The sequence below is a fragment of the Myodes glareolus genome, chromosome 10 (genome assembly GCF_982192425.1).
Source record: "Myodes glareolus chromosome 10, mMyoGla1.1, whole genome shotgun sequence".
In the NCBI taxonomy this organism is placed as follows: Eukaryota; Metazoa; Chordata; class Mammalia; order Rodentia; family Cricetidae; genus Myodes; species Myodes glareolus.
Genome location: NC_142035.1, coordinates 58,589,103 through 58,614,919, shown reverse-complemented (window position 1 = coordinate 58,614,919; position 25,817 = coordinate 58,589,103). Strand labels below are relative to the sequence as shown.

Sequence of the window (25,817 nt, the reverse complement as noted above, 5' to 3'; positions counted from 1 at the left end):
ATAGTGAAGTATGGGCATGAGAGTGAGACCCTCTCTCAAACAAACAAACAATAACCCAAAGCAAAACAAGCAAATAAACAACTATAGAATTAAATAACAAACCCACATGAGTATCCCAAGAGATACAGAAATCATATGACAAAATTTAGTACATTCTTATAGTTGAAAACAAAAACAAGAACACTCAACAAACTTGGAACAGAATGGAGCACTTTCAATCTGACAAACCCAGACCACTTAAGAAGACTGACAGCAAAATGGTAGAGAACCTCAAGGTTTTCCTTCCACACCAGACATCAAAACGAGGATGGATGCTCTCGCCATGTCCACTGAACCCGAGTCAGAGGTTCTAGTCACAGCATCAGGTCATAAAAAGAAAGAAAAGCCATTTAAATCAGGAAGCGCGAAGTCAGACCATCTCTGTTTGCAGGTGGCAAGTCCATAACTGAATGCCCTGAAGAACCTATGGAAAGTATCTTAGTTGGTGAGTTTAATGATTGTGTAATGCAAGTTCAAACTACAAAACTAACTAAATTTCCATAAGCAAGGAACGGTATGAAATGACATTGAGAAAATACTTCCGTTTATAATATCACCAAAAAGAATAGAATACTGAAGGTTAAATTTAACCCGAAGACTTGTGTACAAAGACATGGTGAGGTCATGAAATAGGGAGGTTTTTTAAACTCCTGTCTTTAAAAATGAAATTTAAGTCTTGCATATTGACAGGGAATAAGCCTTGTATATTGACAGGGAGAAGAAGGTACAGGTGCATCCAGTTGCCTTAAGCCACCCCAAGTCCATTCTGCTCAGAAAGAAGGTAATTGTTTGTGAAAGCTTGGCTGGGGTAGTCAGTCATCATATGTACTGGCCAGGAGAGGCTTCCAACTCCCCTCAAAGCAGCTGGAGACCAGTAGGTGGGGTACAGCCTCTTTGACGGTGAGGCTAGCTGCAGAGGAAGCCAGGATTTGGAGAACTGGGAGGGGCACTGTGGCTGTGCCCAGCTGCAACCTGAGTTAAGTCCTTGGAAGGTGGAGGGTCCGAGAGTGGCCCCTAGAGCCTTAGAGGCCCCCCGAGAAGTCTCAGGTCTGTATCTCCAAGGGCTTCGCTTCCGGGGCTCTACGTTTCAAAACAGTCTTCAAGGCCTGCAGGATAGTGCCCTGGTTGTTCCGCATGTTATAATCAGTGAGCTGAAGCAGGTGGTCGAAATCTTCCTCCTTGTAGGCCATGTTGTACATGAAGTACGGGGAGGCTTCCCCTGTGAGATCCACCTGCCCGGCCTCGAGCTCAGCAGGGCTGCGCCGGACGCCTGCCCAAGGGTGAGAGGAGAGTTAGGAGCAGGAACCAGAGGCTTCCACAGGCAGACAGGACAAAGCTACTCAGTCAGGCTCCGAGGGTGCTGCGTCCCATGGAAGGAGTCCTTGCTTTTCCCTTCACCCAAAACTACAAATGTGGGTTGTAACGGCTCTGAGGTAAGAGGAGTTTGTCACCCTTACCCCCCACAGCAAGGCACACCTCCTACAATTCACACAGCTCATGGCTGCTCCATGGCCTCTCAGGAAGCTAGAAACTGGCATGAAGAGGAACAATGTGATTGATAAATGGATTCTTAGAGCTCCTGGTAGGAACAAGGAGAGGAATTTTCTTGGAATTCTGAGACTTGGCTAAGGGTGAAACTAGAAGCCCAGTATCTGGCTACTCCGAGGTTGAGGCAGGGTTATACGTCCAAGGCCTGGTCTAACACCGGGATCACAAGCAGCCTGGGCAACTTTAAAACCTGGGCTGGGATGTAGTTACTGAACATTCAGCTAGTATATGGGAGGCTTTATATTTAACACCCAGTATAAGAAAAAGAAGTTACCCTCATCAACTTAGACCACCAAACCCAATATCGGCAAGTTCAACAGACCCACCATATACGGACTGCTCATGCATGCTTCAGCACTGCCAGGGCATTAATTTCATTCATTCATAAGAAAAGCAAAAGAAATGGGGCCTGGAAAGATGACTGATTGATTAAAAGCACTGGCTGCTCTTCTAGAGGACCTGGGTTTGATTTCCAGCACCCACGTGACAGCTCACAACCATCTTCATTTCCAGGGGGTTTCGATGCCCTTTCTGACCTCCTTGGGAGCATGCAAGTGGTGCACAGACATATATGCACACAAAACACCCATATTTTAAAAAGAAAAAGGGAAAGAAAGGAAGTAATGGAAAGAAAAAAAAGGTAGAACTAAGTGTGGTAGCACACACAAGTAATCCCAACACTCAGAAAGCTGAGGCAGGGGGATTGCTATAAAGCTGAAGTCACATAATGAGTATCAGAAAGACCTTATATCAAGATGAACAACCCAAAACATAGGAAAGAGTAAACCTGGAAGATTCAGAATTATGGCATCAACTAGAAAACTGGGAACAATGCACAAAAGCAGACATTGAGCATCACTCGAAGAAAAGCCCGGGTCCCTGAGAAGGGGTCCCAGGCCACACACAGCAGGAAAGCAGAGGGGTCAGGACAAAGTTGCAGGACAGTGACAAGACCGGTGACAGAAGGACATTACAAAGATACAAGAATCAGCCACCCAGGCCAGGGAGGCATGGCTAAGCTGGGAAGGCGTGGCCAAAGAGCCTGGTGACCAGTCAGAAGCCTTTCCTAGATGCCACTGGAAAGGAATAGTGGTCTCACCAGGGGCCGAGTGGTCCTTGAAGGAGTCATTGACCAGCGGGAAGTGCAGCAGAACCGGTGCCTCAGGGCAGGTGGGATCTAAGAAAAGGTGGCACTCTTGGGGCTGGCATTGGTCCTCAGGGCTGGGCTCCACGTGGGGGAAGGGCAGGCCCTGGGCTCTGCAGTATCTCTCAGATTGCTGTAGCCCCTAGAGGAGCAGAGGAAAGCACAGAGGGAGCTGTGTCATCTCGGATCCACGCCGGGTCTGTGCCAGCACTCACCTGCTCCCTCAGCATCAAGACAGCGGGCTGGCCTGGTCCCGAGCTACACAGGCCTCGGAGATGGATCCAAGGATCTGGGTAGTTAATAGTTAAAGATGGGGATGAAGGCCCAGCAGCCGTGCCCCTCCCCCTCCTGCCATTACACCATCACTGTGTCTTCGACCTGGAGGGCTTCAGCAGGGGACCTAGATGGGCATGCTGGCATTACTGCCACCCAGAGCTCCTAGAGAAAGTTGAGAGTTGGCCATGGAGCAGCTTGGGAATCTCCTGCCAGCTCTGTCCAGGTATTCTGTCCCAAAGAGGTTCCCATTCACCTGCCTTGGGATCCCAGAGCTCAGCCACCGCCACTGCCCTTCCCAACCGAGGACCCAGAGAGACCCCATGGATTACAGCTTCCTGCCTTGGTCATGAGAAGGATGGGGCGGTGGCACAGTGGCCCTGCTGCTCATCCGTGGGGGCCACACAGAGGAGTTCCCACGGAGGGACTAGGTACCTCAAAGGGCGAGAATTGGGAGTAGCCGAACGAGAGTATGAGGTCCACTTGGCGACCTGAGCGGAACATGGAGGGGCAGCTGTTGTTGATGAAGTAAGCAGCATCCACGAGGCAGAGCTGAGTGTCCTGCGGGGTCAGCTGATTGGGGGCGTTGTCTAGGTGGCAATCTGGTAGGAAAGGCAATGCTAGTGAAAACCAACCACCTTTGCACAGGTAGCCTCCACACCCCTCTGCGCCCATTTCCCTCCACGTCCCCTTCTTATGCCTGGTCCCACTCTCTGAATTCAGGTCCCTTAGGGCCCACATTGGACTCTCCAGACCACACCCCAGAAGTACATACATACACTCTCCCTGCAAACCCCTGCCAGCTAGCGGCCATATCTCAATCCCAACCAGGAGCCTGGCCTTGTGGGGACACAAGGCCATGGTCCTTACCTGCCCAGGTGGAGAAGTCTTTCTGGTTACGGTAGCCCCGGTGCAGCTGGAGGCCATGGAGGAAGTTGGCACTGCGTTGATAGAGTGGCCGGCCATTCAGAAAGCCCTTAAACGCCTGGGCCAGGGCTGTTCCAGGCTGCAGCCATGAGGCGTCCACACAGGAGGAGGTTCCTGCTGAGGCTGAGGGCTCCTCTGCGTCGAGAGTAACAGAGATTGCTTGTCTGAGGGACCCCAAAATGCCTTCCTGTTCTCTCCTCCACCAGTCTCCAAAGGGGAGTGGCCTCATCCCAGGCTCCCACCTCCAACAGCCCTCTTCTACCTGAGTGCCGGACATTCACTATGGCATTCTTCCAATCTTTCCCAGAGGTGACATCATACCAGATATCCATCAAGTTCACAGAGAAGATGTTGCTCCAGATACCTGAGGGCCAAATTCCCCAAAGCCAATACAGTCCCTAAGTTCCAGTACCTGTTTTCCATGGGGACACCAAATGATCCCTCCTCTTGGGTACCAGTGGAAAATGGGCATGGGGAGAGAGCAGCTCCCCATGAGCCTTCCCCACTGCCACCTGTCCCTCACCCTGGGGCTCCACCCAGACCTGCGCTACAAGAGTCCTGTCCAGGAAGAGTCTTCCACTCACCTTCCAGAAAGCAGATCTGGGACTCGGGGAGCCTCTTCATCAGTCTCCCCATGAAGAACTCAGAGCCAAAGAGCTCAGGAGGGACAAAGGCACCATATTTCAGGAACCCAACTTCGTAGGGAGAGAACTCCACCCATTCTAATGGGATGAGAAAGAGAAGCAGGGATATGAGGAGAGTGGTGGAGCTCAACTGTCTGTGGCCAGTGACATTGCCCCTGGCAGGCCTTTGGCTCCCCCTACCAAACCCTGCAGACGTGAGGAAGCAGGCTCCTAGGCAAGCATTCTCACTGACCCCTGTCCACGCGTATAGACACCCCACACCCAAGGATAGGGTGCTCCCCGGCTGGCTCCTGGGCTCATCAACAATGGCAGCCTTCCAGGAGTTAGCCGTGGTGTGCAGGAGTTGTGCTACTGGGCTCTCTGGAGACTCTCGGGGCATGGAGGAGTTGTTTGGGGCTGGAATGGGGAGGACTTTACCCTTGAAGTGGAGGGTGTCCAGGTTGTTCTTTTTGACATTGAGGCTCAAGTAGAGGGGCAGTGGGTTCTGACCCCGCTCCAGAGCAGCTCTCTGCCCTGACAGCTTCTGGTCTGACACCTAGAGTTGGAAGCACGAGGACATGAGTGAGTAGGACTGTCTCGGGTAAAGTAACTCCAACAGGGCCAGGGCAGGACAGGGACATGGGGTGGTGAGGAGGCTGCAGCTCCACTGAGTTCTAGGGGTTATGAGTGGGTTGTGTAACCAGTTCTGAGTTCCATATGCAGTCAACCATATCTCCAGGAAGGTCATTCTCAAAGACTACGATGTCAACAGCTCTTCATCTCCTCCCCATTCTTTCTTCACACACACATACACATACACAGATACACAAACACATACACAGACACACACAGACACACTTAGACTCATACATACATAGACACACACATAGACACAGACACAGAAAGAGACACACAAATAGATAAACACATACACATGCATACACACACACAGAGAGACACACATACATACACACACATAGACATATACACAGAGGAGAGGCACACACACATACACACACATACACATACATAGACACAGACACACAGACACTCACATATAGACACACAGACAGAGATGCACACATGGACATACACCCATATAAGTACATACACCCCTTTCCAAGAAGCACACAGCAGTCTTTTAGCCCACATTCTACAATATGCCAAGAGATGTGATGTCCTTTTTTAGGTTTACTTTACTGCATTTCAAGTCTGGGCTTCTTCCAAATGCTTTCCTGACATCCTCACTCAGGAAAGATTAAGGAAAACTGTTGAAACTGAAGGCTGAGGATGTAGCTCAGCGGATAAAACAACCCACTTAGCACGCATGAGACCCTGGGGTGAGCCTTCACACTGCATAAAACAGGCATGATGGCACATGCCTGTAGTCCAAGCACTTGCAGGATAGCAGCAGGCGAGTTCAAGGCCAGCCTCAACTACATAACAAGTTGGATGCCAGCTTGGGTTACATGAAACTCTGTTTCAAAGAAAATTACTATAAATTATATACATAAACTCATGCTAAAGTCATTACTAGAAGATCAAATGGTAATTAAATAATAATATAAATTTTTTACAGCTGGGATCAAATTGTGTCATTTTAGTACCTCATAAAATGTAGTCAAATAAGCTCCTCCCTCTATGTTAATTAGCTGTTGACCAGACAGAAGTCAATTAGCAAAAGCACAGCACATTCTAAATAGAATAAGAACTTAAACAGTAGGTCCAAAGAACACACAGGACATGCTATTACAATAAAAAAACATTTCAAATAATTACATTGGCCTGATAAATTCAATGTCATTTCAATTAGAACCCCAACATTAATAGGGAAACACAACTAATTGATTCTATTATGAAGAGCAGAAGGCCAAGAGCAGTCAGACTAATTTGAAAGAAGAATCAAAATAGATGCTCATTGTTCAGCAGAACTGGTACCGTGAAACAAGACCTTCTACACACAGCAGGACCAGTGCCCATAAGAGCTCACAGAACTGGCAGCATACGCAGAGCCCGAGCAGATCTGCACCAGGAGGGCCCCAGCACTGAGAGAAGTAGACACATGCCCCCATTCCTAACTCAGCAGCTTCTTCAACGGATAGCCTCTTAGTTTGCTCCAACACAGTCTCACTGGAGAAGAAATGGAAAATCAGTTCTTTCCAACGGATTCTCACTGGGGATACAATCCACTCAAGGGCAGGCTCCATGCCCAGCAGAAGGCCAACACAAAAATGAACTCAGTGGCATCTGTGGGGGTTCTTGGCCTCATAATGTTTGGGCAGGGCAATTCTTCTCCTCCTTCTCATTCCTTTCCCTCCTCCTCCTCCTTCATCTTACAGGTCCTTTGTGTATATTAGAGCATCTGGTTTTGTGTTTCTATGGGATTCCTGTGTCTGCGAAAATGTGTGTTTCTGTGTCTATATGTGTTTCTTTGCTTTATACTTGGTTCTTTTTCTTCTGTTTGTTTGTTTTGCTCTATTCAGATTTGTTTGCTTTTGTTTTATCTTCTATAACTATCTGTGTGTTTTCTAGGGTGAGAGAGAAATGATATGGATATGGATTGAAAGGGAGGTGGGGAGGATCTAGGAATTGAGGGAGGGAAAACCATAATCAGAATCTATTGTATGAAAAAAATTATTTAGGTAAAGAAAAATAGAAAAGAAAATGGCTATATTGCTGAAAGCGATCTACAGATACAATGCAATTCCTCCTTAAATTCCAAAGACATTCTTCACAGAACTCAAATTTTGGGTCCCAAAATTCACATGGAAGCGCTCGTGTGCACACACACACACACACACACACACACACACACTCACACACTCACACACATCCTAAATAGCCACAGCAATTCTGATCAAAAAGAGACACTGGAGATATTAAAATGCCTGATCTCAAATTATACTATAAAGCCATAGTAACAAAACAAAACCAGTATGGCCCTGGCATAGAACAAAGACATGTAGATCAATGAAATAAAGATCCAGAAACAAATACAAGCAGTTGCAGTCTTGTGGTTTTTGTTAAGAAAGCAAAAAACATACTTTGGAGAAAAGACGGCCTCATCAGCAATGGTGCTGGGAAAGTGAATATTCGTGTGTATAAGAATGAAATCAGTTCCCCATGTCTCACTCTGTACAAACTCAACTTAAAATGCACCAAAGACCTGAACTCTGAAACCAATATAAGAAAACACTCCAATATCCAGAAAACAATAGCAAAAAATCAACAAATGGGAATCTAATAAATTAATTTGTGTAGTAAAAGAAACAACCATCAGAGTGAAGAGACAATCTACAGACCAACGGGAAAATGTCATTAGCAACTCACCTGACAGGGGACTAATATCTGGAATATACAAAGAACTCAAAAACTAAGTACTCCAAAGCCCAGAATCTAATCTACACATGGACAAATTCTCAAAAGAAGCACAAATGTCCAATACATATGTGATTCAGCATCCCTAGGAATAAACCGCATCGAGATGCCATCCTACCCGAGTCTCAGTGTTTATTGTCAAGAGAATGAACAGCAATAAATGCTGACAAGGGTGGGAGGGAAAGGGAACCACACTACTTCTGGGAGTGTAAATCAGAGCAATCACTGTGGAAACGAGTATGAAAAAACAAAACCAAAGGCAAACAAACAAACAAATCTATCCACCTAAAATAGAAACACCATAGCTGGACCTCTTCTGGGGATCTACCCAAAGGCTCTGAATCACCACACCACGGCGGTGCCTGCTCCACCTGTACTCGCTGCTACAGTGTTTGTGCTGGCCAGGTTATGGTACAGCCCAGGAGTCCACCGCCAGAGGAACGGGCCCAGGAAATACAGCGTATATACAATGGAGTTCCTTCGACCACAGAGAATAAAACACACGAAGCTACAGGTCACCATGTCTAGCAAAACAAAGCAGCCTCAGAAAGCACATATGTCTCTCATGGGAAATCTAGATTTGTCTTTAAAGACGTGAAAAGAGAAGGGTAACTATCTGGGAAGAGGAAGGGGACCAGGAGGATAGGAGGGATGACAAGAGAGAGTATTAAAGCATGAATATGCCAAGGCCACAGACAGAAATGTCATATGGAACCATGGCACATGCCTTTAATCCCAGCACTCGGGAAGCAGAGGTAGGCAGATCTCTGTGAGTTTGAGGCCAGACTGGTCTACAAGAGCTAGTTCCAGGACAGGCTCCAAAGCTGCAGAGAAAGAGAAGAGAAGAGAAGAGAAGAGAAGAGAAGAGAAGAGAAGAGAAGAGAAGAGAAGAGAAGAGAAGAGGAAAGAAGGGCTGGAGAGATGGCTCAGCAGTTTAGAGCATTGCCTGTTCTTCCAAAGGTCCTGAGTTCAATTCCCAGCAACCACATGGTGGCTCACAACCATCTGTAATGAGATCTGATGCCCTCTTCCGGCCTGCAGGCAGACACACAGACAGAATATTGTACACATAATAAATAAATATCCTTTTAAAAAAAAAGGAAGAAAAGAAAGAAAATAATCTTAAAAAGAAGAGAAATCCTCAAGACTCAGAAGATTTTTGGAGAATGACATCTCATACTGAACCATTCATTAAATGCAATCTAGTAACCAGCTCAACCAATGCAAAAGTCTTGCTTGCTTAACTGATAGCATTTCAGTTTTTGGGAGGTCCAGAAGTTTCTAATATGTAGCAAGTCATTGAAGAAGAACTTACTTAGAAAGAAGGCGTTCTGGCGGTGGATAGACACTAATCCTCACGTTCTTTCTCTGTATGTGTTTGTTTGAGACAGAGTCCCCCAGGCTTGCCTCACATTCCTTATGGAGTCTCTGTTGGCCTTGAACCCCTTTGCCCTGACCTCCCAAGTGCTGAGGCCCGATGCATTCTCTCCCAGCCTCTTCCACCCTCCAGAGCTACACTTGAAGGCACGATCACACCACGCTGCTGACCAGACAGCATACCTGCCCATGCAACTTGAACTCCAGCACCAGGCTCCACAGGTCAGCTATGGTGGTGGTGTAGCCCTGCTCTGCCCGAAGCTTCAGTGCCTGGTGGTAGCTTGCCAAGTGTTCAGGGAGGAATTCCCTCCACAGGCTCTTAGCCACATGCTCCCTGGCATGGCTGATGGGTCCCTCGAGGTCCTTCTGCGACCACTCCGGATCCTGGTAAAGATGGGCCATTGCCCTGGGGGCACAAGTGGACGAAAGCTAGGGCCCAGCACAGGCTCCGTAATCCCACCCAGTGTCTAATTCCTAGAGGAGGGATTGTTGAGGGCCCCCACTGCCTAGAAAGTCCATCTGGAGACGCATCTTGGGACTTCCTTTTAGCTCTGGGTATGAAATTGGCCTTGTATAGGTTTGTTGTGGTTTGGGTTTTGTTTGCTGGGCTGAAGCTCGACCTAGGGCCTCTTACACGTTGGCAGGTGCTTCAGCACATTTCCAGCCTACATGTAATTTAGAATCTCAGCAGCTACATTAGAAAGTCAGTAGGAAATCAGTAAAAACTGATTCAATAACTTATGTTATTGGACTCGGTGACAGCAAGAGCCAGCTGTGGGCCTGGAGAGGGAAGTTCTCCATCCCCTTCCCTCTTCTTTCCTCTGAGGAAGCGCCCGCTCTGCCCCCACAGACCTGCTTCTTCTCAGAGCTGCCCCCCCACCCCGCACCCCCGCCACGCTACTGTTTGCCTGTTTGTAGTTTGCCTTATAATCTCTCATGCCATAACAACAGCCCCCTCAGTCCTCCCCTTGAACTCCAAACCTGAAAACTCCCAGCTGTGTGTGGCGTAAAGCTAAAGTCCCCTCCCTACTTCCACCTCTATGGGCCTGTCCTGAGGCCATTTGAGACTGCCCTTGTCAATAGTTGTCACCCAAACTTTTATCCCTACTTTACTGCCTAATGTCACGTGTCAATGAGACTTGAATGAATGAATCTGTAATAGCCAAACGGTCTGGTTCATTGTGGTGGGGAAGGGGCTGGAGAGTTATCTTTGTGTAAAGAACATTCTTTGTTGTCCCCCTCCCCTTTTTGCCCCCTTTGTTGTTTAGACACAATTTCATCTGAAACTCATGGTAATCCTCCTGCATCAGTCTCCCAAGTGCTGGGATTACAGGCATGGCTACCATGCCTAGCTTAGTATAAAAGAATTTTCTTTACCTCAAATTCCTCACCTGTACGATATAAGCAAGAAGGGAAACTCCCTCAGAACGTGGTGTGAGCCCTAAGTGTCAACTGAGAGGCCAGCTGAGGTCCTGGTGTGTGCTGACCTCAGGCCAAGTCTGCAGGGGCTCCCTCCTGTCAGCCTATGAGTGTGTCTCTTATCATGCAGGTTTTAGATATGAACCAACTGAGACTCAGAGAAATTGTTCAAGGCCACCCAAGCCTACAAATAGCCTGACAAAACAGCAAAACCAGCTCCTCTGGGCCCTTCTTCTTCCTGCTCCTTAGAATCTAGGAAAAGCCCTCCAATCTCACCATGCCCCTGACAGGACTTCTGACTAAATCTGTTTCTCTCTTTTGAGAAAGCTGTTTGGCCCCCAGCAGGTCTCACTGCTCTATCCACCTTCCCACACAAAGGCCTCTTGGCATCCACTCTGCCCCTACCCTGGCTTCTGGCCATCCCTGTTCTCCCAGTCCCTATGTCCCTTACCATGTAGAGCCTGAGATGCCACTGAAATAGGTCACACAGTCCAGGAGGCCCAACTTCTGAAGCGCCAACAGGTGACCGTAGAGTGAAGTCATAGCCCGGACACCTCCTCCCTCAGCCATGATGCCCACAACGGGAACCTGGACCACACAGAGATGCAGACTAGTTTAACAAGATGGGAATGAGTTGCCCTCTGCCCCACTCTGGGACTCAGCCTGTTGCCTGCCTCCAGGCAAGGGCCTTGCAGTCAAGGCCTGTAGGTTTGAGGAACAACCCTCAGCCCAGAGCAGAGCCCCCACAGAGATTAGGAACCCCATCCTCTCCAACAGTCCAACTCTACTCTTTGGAGACCAAGAGGACACAAGCCACCCCAGAATTTCTATACCCACATCCTTGCTGCGCCCCCAAACCTCATCTTCCTTCAAGTCTTTATCCAACTGCAGGGCCTGCTTCAGGGCGGCGGCCACCACCTGCTTCCTCCGACCTAGGAAGGCCTGCTCCTCGGGACAGAGTCCACAGCCCAGCCGCACAGCCAGCTCCTTAGGACTGGGATGGTGGAGGGGTCCAGGGTTAGGAGAAAGTTTCTTGCTCACTCCTTGGGTGAACAAGCCCAAGGTGAGCTTCTGAAGAAAAAAAAATCCCTCTCTACCTGCAAGAAGCGCCCGTTACACAGCGCTTCCCCCTCCTTGTCCCACAGAGATCAATGTCCTTACCAGCTGTCTGTCCTAAGCTGCAGCTTCACTTCTGGGGCCTAAAAACAAAGCAAGAGACTGTTCAGAATAATCCAGACCCTGTGGGGGACAGGTGTCTCGGGCGTATGTCCCCTCCAGTGAGGCCTCTTACATTTGTAGCAGGGACGTCAACAGTCACCTCCTTCCCTGTGGCCAAGGACTTCAGGGGTACGTTGAGGGGAGTAGCTGAGGTACGAGACATCCAGCCATTGCGTCTGGAGCTCTGAAGGGAAACGTTCATCCATTCCTTCATTTATTCATTCAACAAATTCTGATGTCTAAACTGCAAACAGGACAGCCCTTCCCTGACGACACAAAGCTAACTACGGTTATGAATCAGGACTCTGATGTTGCTTGCTCAGAGACTGCTCTCACGGAATCACACTTGTGAAGATGGGGGTCATAGCTGGGAGTGGCGGTGCACCCTTTTAATCCCAGCGTTTGAGAGGCAGAGGCAGGCGGATCTCTGAGTCTGAGGCCAGCCTGGTCTACAGAGCCAGTTCCAAACCTGCCATGCCACTAATAAGATCCTGTTCAAAAATAGTTTTCAAAGAAAAGACATGGATAATGAACTTGATGTCAGTAGTGTGATGTCAGTCATGTGATGTCATAGTGGGATGCCAGTCATGTGATGTCAGTAGTGTGATGTCAGTCATGTGATGTCATAGTGGGATGTCAACTGTGTGGCGTCAGTAGTGTGATGTCAGTAGTGTGATGCCAGTCATATGATGTCATAGTGGAATGTCAGTCATGTGATGTCATAGAGGGATGTCAGTCATATGATGTCAGTAGTGTGGTTCAGTCATGTGATGTCATAGTGTGGTGTCAGTCATGTGATGCCATAGTAAGATGTCAGTTGTGTGATGTCAGTAGTGTGATGCCAGTCATGTGATGTCATAGTGAGATGTCAGTCATGTGATGTCATAGTGCGGTGTCAGTCACGTGATGTCAGTAATGATGATGTCAGTCGTGTATGTCAGTACATCATAGTGTGAGAGGGAAGAATATTGTAAACAAAGGGGGATGTGGGGACCTGTCTGTGATGAAGGGGGTCATGGAGGTCATCTCTGAAGAGGTGTTGTTTGAGCTAAGATGGGGAGAAGGAGAAGCTGGACCGGAAGAGGCATTGGAGGGAGCCAGAAGACCCAAAAAGCACCTGGTATGTTTGAAAAGTCATAGGAGAGAAGGATTGCTGGAGCCCAGTGGAGGTGGGCAAGGCCAGGCTGCACAGGTTGACCGTGTGGGCGCAGGCAGGTTTTAGTCTGCTGACACTAGCCCCTCTGATGGAGAAGCCATCAGAGCTAAAAGATTGAGTCCATGTAGCTGTTCCCACCTCCCAGCGGCCCCATTGATGTTCCCGTCTTCCAGGGTACAGGGGCTGACTGAGAAAGACTGACAAGAACACAGAAGGCCTGGCTTTCACAGGGGAAAGGGCAAGGAGCCAGTTAAAGCCCAGAGTAGCAGGGTAGGTGGGGTGGGGGGTGTGTGGAGAGCAGACTCACCCTCAGGCACCCTGTCAGTTCCGTGTCTTGGCCCCTCACGTAGTGGAAGCTGAAGGTGGACGCGGTGTCCAGAGCAAATGTCTGCGTGTCCTCGTATGATTCTTTCAGCGCCAGCTCCAGCTCCAGTTTGTCCTGACCTAGGGAAGAGGTGGAATGGATGAGAGCAAGGGAAAGGGGCCTAGAACGCCATCTTGGACTGGGATACGAGCAACAGTGGTATCTGTAGAGGTGGAGGCTGGACCACAGTAAGCAAAGCCAAGCCCAAAATGGTCCTTTGCCAGCCTGCTGCATGCCACAGCCCCATGGGATTCCCACCTATGCCAGAGATGCCCCCTTACTCTGCAGACTTCCTAGCAGCCTATGCTCCCTAAGGCTCAGAAAGGGTTCAGGGTTCTCACCTGCTGCCATGGTGGCGCTCCCAGCTCTGTCCAGACAGACATCCAGGCATGACAGTTCTCGGGCCTGGGACAGAGCACATCATAGGCAAGCGATCCACAGAGCAAACTGAGGTCCCCTCCCCCTCAACTCTGGGCTCCACTGAGCCTTAACCAAACCCAATCACTACACGCAGAACAAGAAGTGGGGTTCAAAATGGGACTAGACAGAAACACTTCACGCGTCTCTGACCTGCTGTAGACTGCTATGCCTGTTGTCCGTGTGGAGCATCCAAGACAGCCCATCCCCACCCCATCCGTATTCTCAGCTTTACTGAGCCTCTGGAAGCTGTGAGAGCCCCCAGCTGTCAGCTTCAGGTCTCTCTCTCTGTTACGTCTCCAATCTTCATCTTCCGGAATCCCAGGTAATACGGGGGAACCTCAGGCCTCGAACTGGAGGTGTCAGAGAAGCACTCAGAGCCACAGTGACCAAAACATCTCTTGATGACCCTCAGCTCCACTGACTTGCTTTCAGCATTACCCCTGTGAAGCTTGGTGCCTGATGCTGCTTTGGCCGGCCCTTCCAACAGAACTGCTCGCTCTAACTACCCGCTACTCACCCCAACTCGCAGAAGCCACAACTGCTGTGGGAGTTACTTTACTGTAAGGGATATTTTGTTGTATCTTTGACACGATACAGTATGTAACCCTCACAGGACTGGGACTCACAATAGAGACCAGGCTACCCTCAAATTCATAGCCTCCTATTTCTGCCTCTCAAACGCTGGGGTTACAGCCTCGTGCCATGGTGCCAAGCTACACTATGAATTCCTTTTAAAGGTAAACTAGCCACCAGCCCGGCACTTGCAAGCCCTGAGAGTGAGAGCTCCTCAGATGTGTTCCAGGGGACAGCTCCAGGTTTTATTCACCTGATGCCAGGTATGAGCCCCACACCCAAAAGGCAGCTTCAAATGCAGCGCTCGCCACCTTGTGGCCATTACTACCCACTGCAGTTTCTTGGGAGCCCAAACCGCGGTGACCTCAACATTAATAAATGAAGATGGGCCTGGCGTGTGGGATTTCACTATGACTTTAAGGAAGTTAATCCCGAAGGACTCTGTGTTCATTACACATAACTAAGCGTCATCAGAAAGCTGTCCAATCAGAAGTCAGAACCTTCTCCGCACAACCACGTGCCCCTTTGCTCTAGACCCCTCTAAGCCCCACAGTTTCAGGTAACCACCTAGTTGAGGTCTGGGGTAGTTCGACCACAAAGCCCTACCTGCGTCTTGTCCCTCCCCCCACCCCCACCCCAGAATCTCCTCCGCTGAGTCACAGGAAGGTCGTTACCACAAGAACATTGTTGGTGATGAGGTTTTCTGGAGGGTCCAATCTGGAAAAGTCAAAACATCCACAGCGGACTTAACAGAAGGAAAAGGGTTCTGCATTCGCCCGTCCCTTTCCCACCTACAGGGGATCTCCACGTGTGATTCGAGATGAGGGAGATACCACTGCGGACAGACAGCAAGGTGAAAGGGCAGCACAGGGCGGGGAAAACCCCAGTCGCCCTCCTCCGTGATCCCAAGAGGAGACCCAGACCTCCCTGACAGGGATGGGGAGGAGATGGAGGGTGACTCAACTGGACAGACCAACAAGGAATCTGGGTCAGAGCTAGTTTCCTGAGCAGAGCGTGTGTCCCCAGCCACTCCCAGGGCTGTTCATCCTTACTCACGCTTTTTCCACCAGGAACTCCACATCTAACTCTTCTGGTCCCTGTAATCACACAGGGTGAGCAAGTTATGAACATTTACAGTTGACCGATCCTGTTCTCTTAACAGCGTTATCCTGCCATCTCCAGCAGTCTCTGAGGGAGGTGCGCTATTAAGATCATTTCCAATGCAAAATTGAGGAAACAGCGGTTTAGGGCAAGATAAGCTATCTGCTAAAATCCCCGAAGCTAGTGGGCCTTGGAGGACAGATCTTCCTCCCTTCTGGGTCCCCAAACCCTGATGGGGTTGAAGGCAAAAGACAAGCTCAGCGTGAGGTGACCTGAGGAGGCCCCCGGAATTCTACCCTCCCCGCCCCCAAGCCAGCTGTGGAAGCCAAACCAGACGTTGGTTGGGCAGTCCCAAATCCCTTGTGCAGCAGTGAGCCTACACTGCCCTCTCGTGGTTGCACTGAGCAGTGTTTTGAGGGCTATCCTGCAGGTGACTAAAACGCTGGCGTGGGGTAAGGCTGGAAGCAGCCCCAGAAGGAACAGCCCATTTCCTGTTCCAACGAAAACGCTCCTGCCTGGTGAACGAGTGCAGCCAGCAGTATCCTGGCAGCTAAGAAGCATTGAGCAACTTCCTCAGCCTGGAGCCTTCTCACCCACCTGAGGATTCAGGCGGAAGGTTTTCTGGATCAGTTGGCCAGGGAGGATTTCTGAGACATCATAGGAAACTTTGAAGCAGATGTCATCTTTCATAATTAAGTCTTCGTCATAGACACTCAATTCTAGAATATTCTAAGGGCCAGGAACATAACATAGTATCGATTCATTGCAACAATAGCTCACATACAAGTGTAAAACACGCATAAGTAAATTCAGTAAAGTCCTTAGTTCCTACTCATTTTTTTAAATTTTTGAATATTTTATTTACTATTCATACAAGAATATAAGTTGTTTGTAGCCAATCTACCACTGCCGCAACCCCTCCCTTCCAATTCCTCCTTTACCCCCATCTCCTCCCGTCTTCGTGTTCTCTGCATCTGTCTCTCTGATTTATTACCTACTGAGTCCATTTGGTGCTGCCTGTATATGCACAAGTGTGGGACCACCTGCTGTGTGGGGAGCCTCTTAGGGCCCGAACCTCTAAAGAAAGTTGCCTCTTCTCCTCAACTGCCAAAAGTTCCTCAGACAAGGGCAGGAGTTCACGAGCCCCTTTCTCATCCATCCGGGGACTTACTTGTTTTGTCAAGAGTAAAAACAGAGTGGGGGTTCACTCTTGTAATCCTAGCCTTGGGAGGTTGCAGCATGAGGATCGTGAACTTGAGGCTAGTCTGAACTACACAAATACTGCCCGTCTCAAATATGTATGTATGTGGGTATGTATCTTGAATTTTCTTCCTGGGTAGGGCATGGCAGATCATGTCTGCAATCTAGAGGCCAGGAGGCAAAGACAGGAGAATTACTGTAAATTCAAGATCAACCCGAATACATAGTGAGATCCAAGCCATCCAAACCTATGTAAAAGAGTCTGTATTTAAAAAGCAAAAAGAAAAAACCAAGTTGGGTATGACTTGCACATCCCTTTAATTCAGCAACTCTGGAGGCAGAGTCAGGTGGATCTCTGTAAGTTCAAGGCCAGCGTGGTCTACATAGTGAGTTCTAGGTCAGCCAGTGTTACATAACAAGAGCCTATCTGAAAAAAAAAAAAGCAAGGGGAAGAAAAAAATCTAAAAACAATCAAAATATATTTTTAAATTTATTTTGGGACAAGCAAGATGGTTCAATGGGTAAAGGCATTTACTGGCAAGACTGACAAACAAGAGCCACATGGAGGGAGAGACTCCCAAAAGTTGCCCTCTGACCTCCACGTGTGTGCTGTGATACACACAGGCACACATACACAGAATAAATTTAAAAATGTAGTTTAAATTGAGGGAAAGTTTTCAACTAGTCTGCTTTGCTAGTTCCCTAACACACCCAAAAGGCAAATGCCAAGTATTGCGGAAATTTCTAACAGACTCCCCTTCGGCCCCACAGCAGCCCCATTAAAGAGGAATGCTTCCTATTCCCACATCATAGATGGGTTAGGGAGACATAGCATCTCGCCACACATCAGCAGCCCCACAGCCAGAGATGAGCATTCCTTCCCACATTCTCTTGCTCACAGCACACAGAGTCTGGAGCACAAAGACAGCCCCTCCCCCGAATTCTGGAGGAGCAACCCTGCTTGATCCCAAGACCCTCCTGTGGAGGAGAGAGCAGGGCTGTCCAACCCGACCTTTACCTTGACCTGACTCTGAATGAGGAAACTGAAGGTCTCATTCCATACAGGATGACTGGAGTTGGTGACAGTTTGGGTCTTGAATTTCACTCCAGGGGCTGTGGGCAGCAGCAGAGTCACGTATGGATCCGCCTGACTCACTAACAAAGTCAAGGGATGGGAGAGAACTGTCCATCAGATGAGAGAGAACGCCACACATCTTTTCCAGGGGTTTTGCTTAGGTTCCTATGGCAACCTCAGCATACACTGAGGGCAGCCAGGCCCCACCACAAAGAGTTCCTGGTCCTTTTCCTTGGGATCCAGTCCCCTACCCGCAGATAGTCACTCACACAGGTCAGCCCTAGGCAGACTCCGAGCCTCCAGGACCTTCACAGTGAGCCGCCAGAAGACAGAGTCCTCTTCTTCCTGCAAAGACACCCCAAGCCCCTGCATTCACGAGCAGTCTCTCAAACTTGGAGATGCTGCACTGTCCAGGTCCCTGACTCCACTCATTAACCTAGTACAGGGTGATGCTGCCAGGACACCAGACCAGATAGCCTTTGTCTACCATTTGTCCCTGGTGTTTTGATTCTGACCTTTGGCCACCATGGGATGGCAGATCCCCTGGGGTCAGTGCTGGTGAGGTCACCTCCCCTTCAGGGACAAAATCCCAAGTAGAGTAGATAAAGCAGGGAACTGAAGACAAGGAATGATCATCTCACTGGTCAGGGGGACATGGTCACGGTCAGGCCTTCCAGAGAGGGTTGTCATTTGTTGAAGCAGTGACTCCCATCCCTCTGTGTCTTTCCTACATCTCAAGGTGGGCTGAGCGATGGGAACCCAGTGGCCCATGTATCCCCAAGTTCTAAAATGTGAATGGCTATCCTCTGATCCAAGCAACCTCCATCTTGGGGGGGGGGGTTCAGCTTTACCTTCTTGCCAAAGGATTATTCCACATGACCTTATTGACTGTTTACACCCCTCGTGGGGGAGGGACTTGAGACCCTCATCTGAGTACCCAGAGGCTATCTTCTACCTGTTGCAGGTAGCTCCGCCGTAATGGCACGTGGCCCCCAGGAGGGCTGGAGTGTATGTAGGCAGAGGGGAGACTAGGCAAGGGCATTCCATCTATGTAATGATGAGAAAACCATAATTCCTGCTGGGTTCAAGATTTTCTGATGTTTGGGGGGAGGAGCACCCACACTCCTGTAGTTGACCCTTCACCTATGCTCCGATCACGCCTCCGGTAGTTGTTGAGAGCTTGGGAAGTGGGGTAGCTATTATTTATGCCTTCCCCTAGGAAGGAATTTTATCAACACTGCGGTTCATCATCTGTGATTCATTGGCCATGAGTTAGGCAACTCCAGGAAGATCACGCCAGCACAGAGAATGGTGGGTGAAAGGTATTGTGTGTTAAGATGCTCACAAGACAAGTGAGACCTCAGATAAGCCCAAGAGAAAGCTAGAGAGTGGGCAGCAAGGAAGCAATTGGAGTCCAGCTGGCTGAGTCTTGGCAGAGCCTGTGCCAACTGAAAACCTAATGCTCCTGGGACCCGGGGACTCCCTCTTTTCTTCAGTTTGGGTTGAGTTCTCCATCTTTTTCTAGGTGACATACTAAGACAAGCCCCATAATCTGAGGTGGCTCCCATGGGCCTGGCGGGATTCTGGGCTGACCAAAAGGAAGGTCATTGGCCTTGCATCCTCTTGACAGAGAGCCTGCCATGAGAACTATGTCTGTGGGTGCTTGGTTCCATCAGAAAGAGTCCACCTGGGGAGGACAAACACTGGAGAACAAAGAGCTCGTGGGACACTCACCCCCGCACCCCACCCCTGCTCTCATCCCAGGCAGCCAGAGTTGCACGGTGAACAATGGGCACCGCAACACCGCGACACAGCAAGCAGGAAGACAGGTGTTGTGAAACCTGAGATTTCCTGTTGTGCCTCGATCATTGCTCCACAGCCTAGGTGGTCAGGGGTCCCTGTGTCCCTGGACAGATCTAGTTCTGCACAGATGCTTCCTACTAGAGTCTAAGTCTGAGGGAACCCAAAGCATCTTTCCACAGAGAACTGCAAAGGTTGAGGGACCAAGGTAGAACGACTCGGGAGGTAGCCCGTCCCAGCACCCACCCCGCCATGGCTGTACGCCACAAATTTCCTGTCATTTTACTCTCTTTCTCTCTCTTGCGCGCACACACACACACACACACACAAGCACACGCGCGCGCACACACACACACACACACATACACACACAAGCATGATTAATTTTAGCAACATTTCAACCCCTAAGTCCTTAAACTAGAGGTAACTGTCAGAGAATTAGTCAATTTTTGGGCACCTGGCTCCACATCCTCCCCCGCTCAGATCCTCCACTGCCTAACACACGAAAGAGGATGGCTGGGATGATACTGGTCTAGGAGAGGTGAGGTTTTCAGTGCCCCTCTCTGAGACAGCATAGGCACCAGGCCTTGCTCACCTGCTTCTCTGGCCAAGCTAAGACCCCAGATGGCCAAAGCCTACGGACTGCTTTAAAACACCCGATAAGGGGCTGGGGTGGTGGCTGTTGGTAAAATGTCTACCGCTCAAACATGAGTACCTGAGTTTGGATCCCCGGTCCAACATAAAGCCAGACATGGGGGTGTGAGTCTCTAAGCCAGCACAGGAGAGGATGACTCCTCCCACCCTTTCCCCTGTGACTGTGGTAGGGCTGTGTGGCAGGGGGAGGGGGAGGCAAGGCAGGTGCTGTGGCCCATTCCTGCCTGGTTCCTCAGGGTCAGCCTCAGCTGTTGGATCTAACAGAAGCTCCACACCGGACCAGTCTCTGAGGCCCAACTAGTTCTGCCAACCACTCTCCTGTCACCAACGAAAGCTCCAGTCCCAGTCAGAAGCAAAGAAGACCAAGAAGCAGGGGCTGGAGCTCGCCTCTTTTGGAAGACACTTAGCCAGCTTGGAGGGCAGGACAAATTAGTCAATCCGATTAGTCAGTTTCCAACAAGACGCTTCCCAGATATGGGGCAGACTCAGACTCCCAAATCCCCGAACCTGGGCATTTGTTTACTCCTGGGTCTGGACCCAGGGTAGGCAAGAGGAGAAAGGAGAAGTGGCCTCCCAGGGAAATCAGCTGGAATTTAAGGCATTTCATCAACCATTATGGGATGTGGGGCTCCTAAGAGAAGGAAGCGATGGAGCCAGGACCGGGCAGTCTCTCTGCTACCCTGTCACATCGGGAAGTTCCCACTGATGGCTGACTTGGGATGGGTTCTCTCAGACTCAGGCTAGGACAACGAATCTTGTCTTCCAGTGGAAGCATCCCTCCCCACCTCCCCCAGGACTCCTGGTGTCCAGACTGCAGTGCTCAAGTCTTTCCCAGGATCTGCTCGCCCCACGCCACTTAGGCTGCTTCTCAGGACCCCAGTGAGAGACCCATCAAGGTCTGCAAATGAAGCAAGGCGCCTTGGAGAGCCTCCTTGGACACTTCTGGGGCACCAGGGACAAACAGAGGAGCGATTCCTATCAGCTTTCATCTCTAGTGCAGGATGAGAACTCTGGGCTGAGAGGGGAGCGAACAGTTTGTGGGATCCTCGGCCTAGGTGCAGCCCCATAACTCTTGCGACCAGAAAATAATTGGCATGAGAATTTAAAATATTGAGAGGCACAGGGCTCCAGCCAGTTCCAGAAACTCCACTGGCCTATGGTGATGAGTAGTGGGCTAGGGAGTCCTCAGGAAGGAGCGGCCATTGTTCCCCAATATGGGCAGAAGTGGCAGTCCTGAGGGAGCACCCCTGAGGAGGATGCCACCTGTACATCACAGTGGTGGGCAGAAGCTGCCTCATGGTCCCCAGGTCTGCACTTCTGTGGGTGCTGCTTGCCCCCTACCCATTCCATACACCCAAGCACCAACTCCCTTTCCCTTGATCCACACAGAGACTAATGCCACCCTCCTTTTAGGTACAGCAGGCTTGTTGGCCCCAGCCTCTCCCTGATTGTTGGCCGCTGTTACCTGGTGAGGATGGCCAGGTAGTCTCTCAGGTAACAGGCTCTCCATTGCCAACCCGTCTATCTCGACTCCACATCCAACTCCCGCCAAGATGCCAGCTCTCTGGCTGGATGCTGTAACAGTCCCAGTGGAATGGAGCCAGCTGTGATTCTCTCCCCATCCTGGAGGAATTGTGGTTCTATAAACAGGTAGCTCCACCCCCATGTCACTACCACACAGTACTTCTCATCTTTCTCCAAAGGCTGGCTTAACCAGCAGCTCCAGAAACTTCTGGCAGCGCACCAGGCCTCGTGGGTGGAGCATCCTTTCTAGGGCTGAAGTATCAGGAAAGAGGAAACAGGAGCAGCCAGGAAGGATGGACAGCTGGTGGGAGCTGGTCCCCCTGAGGCAGGGGGCGATGCTGAGGAAACCCTTTCTATGTCAACCCCATCTGAGTCAGGCTCGCCCTGGGGTCCTGAGCTCAGATAAGAGGATGGACCTCTTGGTGCTCTGTAGAACAGGGAATTTAGGCCCTACGAGAAAAACGACTGAGGTGGGCACCATGCTCACAGCCCCTCGCCTCTGCTGGCACTCACACTCTGCGTCGGCAGCCCCTCCGAGTGCAGGGGCTTCTTTTCTTCCTCCTTTCCTTCCTTGGTGTGTGTGTGTGTGTGTGTGTGTGTGTGTGTGTGTGTGTGTGTGGTACGCGTGTGTGCAGGCACAGGTGTGTGCTGCACATGTGGGGATCTAAGGTTGATGGCAGGTGTTTAGGTTACTCCCCACTTCATTCACCGAGGCAAGGTTGCTCACGGAACACAGTATTTTTTAAAGTTTTGTTTATGTGTATGTGTGTGTGTCTATGTACATGTCTGCCACGGATACGCAGCAGACCACCAAGGCCAGGGTAGGGGGTCAGATCCCCTGGAGCTGGATTTACAGGGCGATTGTGAGCTACCTGATGTTGGGTGCTGGGAACCAAACTCTGAGCCTTTGAAAGAGTAGCAAGTGATGCCTGGGCCATCTCTTCAACCATGAGCACAGCTTGTATGTGGGTACTGGGGATCTCAAATGTCGGTCCTACGCTTGCCCCTCAAATGCCTTATCCACTGAGCCATCTCCCCAGAGGGTTTCTAGCAGAACCAAATGGCAGACTTCATAATCAGAAAATTCTCAGGTCATGAACACCACAGAGCAAAGCATCAGAAAGCCACCGATTTGCTTAGTGCCAGAGCAATCAGTGCTCTCCTGAAACGACGTGAGTGTCAGTTCATTATAAATCAGAGAATAAAGGGGCGGCCAGAAGGCTGAGCAGGGAAAGGCGCTGGCCAAAAGCCTGACGACTTGAGTTCAATACCTGGATCCCCATGGCGGAAGGAGTGAACCAACAAGTGAAATTGGATTAATGCTAACTCATAAAAAAAAAAAAAACAATCCAAGGGGCTGGAGAGGTGACTCAGCAGTTAAGAGCACTGATTGCTCTTCCAGAGGACCCGGGCTCAATTCCCAGAACCCACATGGCAGCTCACAACTGTCTGTAGCTCCAACACAGAGACATAAACACTAATGCACAAAAAAAATAAATAAATTATTTTTTTAAAAAACAATCTAAAATGTCTGGAATGGAAGGACATGTCCCAGCCCTGAGGAGGCAGAGGCAGGCAGATCTCTGGGACTCCCAGGTCAGACTGGCCTATATATCAAATTCCAGACCACCCAGAGTTACACAGTGAGCCCTGCCTAAAAAAAAACTATATCAAATTAGTCATAGAATTAGTTCATATAATAGTCTATGAACAAGTGAAATATGATCGAGTAAGAAATATTTTTAACTTTCACAAACCAAATGTAATATCAGGAAGAAAGGTGACCTGGGTGTAGTGGGAACATTCAAGAGGCAGGAGCAGGAAGATGGCCTTGAGTTCAAGGCTAGCCTGGTCTACATAGTGAATTCTGGACCAGCCTGGAACACATAGTGAGACCAGATCTCAAAAATCAGAAGAAAAGAAGGGGAGGGAAGGAAGGAAAGAGGAAGAGAGAGAGAGAGAGAGAGAGAGAGAGAGAGAATATGAACAATTGTAAAAAGGCTTAAACTGCCGAAACTCAGCTTCAGGACTCCCAGCTGGCCGTGGGATTCGGATGGGTGACAGGATGTGTTTAGGATTGAGGACTTACCCACATCATCTCCAGAAATGTGCCCGAGAAGCCTAGGATTTGACTTGGTTGGGATGCCAAGCGCTAAAGCTCACCCCACAAAGGCCCTTCATGGACTGTGAATAAGAAGCTAAAGTGGAGCGTCAGCTCAGAAGGCCCAGGAGGCCAGAACAGGAAGACAGACAGCAAACAGAGAAGTGGTGGCCACCAATGGGGCTGGCAGGCCCAGCTAGGCTGAGCTCAGGTCCCTTATCTTCACGCAAGGCACTGAGCTGCTCCGTGGACATGCAGAGCAGTCCTAAGCCAAGCTGCCAGGCTGAAAGAGCTTTCAGGCACCTCTCTTCCACTTGCTGGGCTCCCTTCCTTCCCCAGTCTTCTGCAAGTTTGCTCTATGCAAATCAACAGTGGGTTGTCCCCCACTTCAGCATCCACAGCCGCTTAGATTTCCCAGTCTCCTCTCAGAAACCAGCCCTTCCCCTGTGCTCTGCCTCATGGTTGGAGAACCCTAGCTCCAAGAACATGTGGGGGCTAGAGAGATGGCCCACATGCCCTGTTCTCTCAAAGGACCCATGTTGTGTTCCCAGCACCCACACTGAATGGCTCACAACTGCATGTGGCTCCAGCTCCAGGGGATCCAATGCCTCCTCTGACCTCTGCAGGCTCTGGCATGCCTGCGGCACACACACAGACGTTCAGGCATGTGCATGCACACATAAAGTTAATTAATAAAAAATTTAGAAAGCATAGAATGCAGCATTGTAGCCCAAAGCTGTCTAACTCATGGAACTGCCCTGACCTTGGTGCTTGGTTCATTGAACTCATGACCCAAGCCAGTGTAAGCAAATTCTGGGTGCATAAAATTCTAGGAGACACTCTGTCTTTCCTGCTGGACCAGAACCTGGGAGGAGATGAAGTTGGGGCTGCTGACCTTAGCAGTCACCACAAGAGATTTCAAAACCTTCCAGAAAGAGCCAATGATAACACTGCACACTTCTCTGCTTGCTTTACTACATGCTGGGCTGGGCAGAGGTGGCGATTGAGGCATGATGTCATTTAAGCTTGTCTCCTAGCAGTCCCCTCCCAGGGCCTGAGCAGTAGGTTCTAGGGATCGTTCCTGTCCTACTTGGCTCTCTGCTCCTGTGATAAACACCATGATTCAAAAAGCAACTTGGGGTTCATTTTATCTTAAAGCTCACAGTACATCATGAAAGGAAATGGGGCCAGAAGCTGAAGCAGAAACCATGGAGGGTGCTGGTTATTGGCTTTCTCCTCATGAGTTGCTCAGTTTGCTTTTATGACCTAGGACCACCTGCCCAGGGGTGGCACTGCCCACAGTGAGCCAGGCTCTCCCATATGAGTCACCACCAATCAGGGAAATGTCCCACAGACATGCGACAAGCCAATCTGACGGACACGTCTTCTCAGTTGAGGTTTCCTCACCCAGGGTCAACTTGACCCAAACTAACCAGCATACATGTGTTAATAAAATTTGCCAAAGTAAGCGACTTTATCCAGAACAGAGGAGGACATCTGCCTTCCTATCCCTCTGTTAGCAGGAAGCTATGAGGGAGGTGTGTTTAGGATCTGGCTAAGGAGAACCGGGGTTAGAACTCCCTGACTTCAGGTTTGTAGGGTGTGTGTATGTGACTGGCAGTCAGTTTCACATATGCCTGCCACCCCCTGTGACAACTCATCTGGCGCTGTGACGCAAAGCGCCAAGGCCAGAGGTTGAACTGAGCTGTAATATGTCCTTTGTCTCCAGAAGACTCATGCAGAAGGAAACAGAGGCCTGAAATACAGAGAGCCAGAGTGCAGACGGAAAAACCCCTTGCTGCAAACAGAAAATAATTATGTTTTAAAGATTTTTGTTTTATTGACACCTGATCGAAACAGTTCCATCCTAAAAAGAGGGTTCTGTTTGGTTGTTTTTTGTTCG

General features: G+C 49.7%; 1 protein-coding gene across 3 annotated transcripts; it reads right to left on the bottom strand.

Moving 5' to 3' along the window:
• Nucleotides 1-68: 68 nt before the first annotated feature.
• Pla2g4d (phospholipase A2 group IVD) lies at nt 69-21,910 on the bottom strand. Of its 3 annotated transcripts, none has more exons than XM_048459815.3 (20): nt 21,755-21,910; nt 18,105-18,180; nt 17,779-17,915; nt 16,158-16,289; nt 15,516-15,556; nt 15,134-15,176; nt 13,808-13,871; nt 13,410-13,546; nt 12,020-12,130; nt 11,890-11,927; nt 11,587-11,722; nt 11,180-11,316; nt 9,493-9,715; nt 4,993-5,110; nt 4,516-4,653; nt 4,194-4,295; nt 3,875-4,066; nt 3,440-3,606; nt 2,687-2,873; nt 69-1,309 (listed from the first exon to the last, which is right to left on the bottom strand). In XM_048459815.3, exons 1-20 carry the CDS (start codon nt 21,797-21,799, stop codon nt 1,083-1,085), a joined length of 2,451 nt encoding a protein of 816 aa, XP_048315772.3. In that variant the 5' UTR covers nt 21,800-21,910; the 3' UTR covers nt 69-1,082. The 3 variants fall into 3 exon arrangements, with proteins under 3 accessions (XP_048315772.3, XP_085552563.2, XP_085552564.2); XM_085696437.2 differs by having other exon boundaries at nt 17,779-17,873; XM_085696438.2 differs by lacking the exons at nt 69-1,309; nt 2,687-2,873 and adding an exon at nt 2,880-3,020.
• Between the last annotated feature and the right edge of the window lie 3,907 nt (nt 21,911-25,817).

Bases quoted from the DNA above. Each gene is read 5' to 3' on its own strand.
- Pla2g4d (XM_048459815.3), bottom strand. From the start codon at position 21,799: ATGGAGAGCCTGTTACCTGAGAGACTACCTGGCCATCCTCACCAG. The intron at 17,916-18,104 runs GTGAGTGACTAT...TGACTTTGTTAG, and splicing joins TCTGCCTAGGGCTGACCTGT to TGAGTCAGGCGGATCCATAC. The intron at 11,928-12,019 runs GTAAGAGGCCTC...CTTTGTTTTTAG, and splicing joins TTGACGTCCCTGCTACAAAT to GCCCCAGAAGTGAAGCTGCA.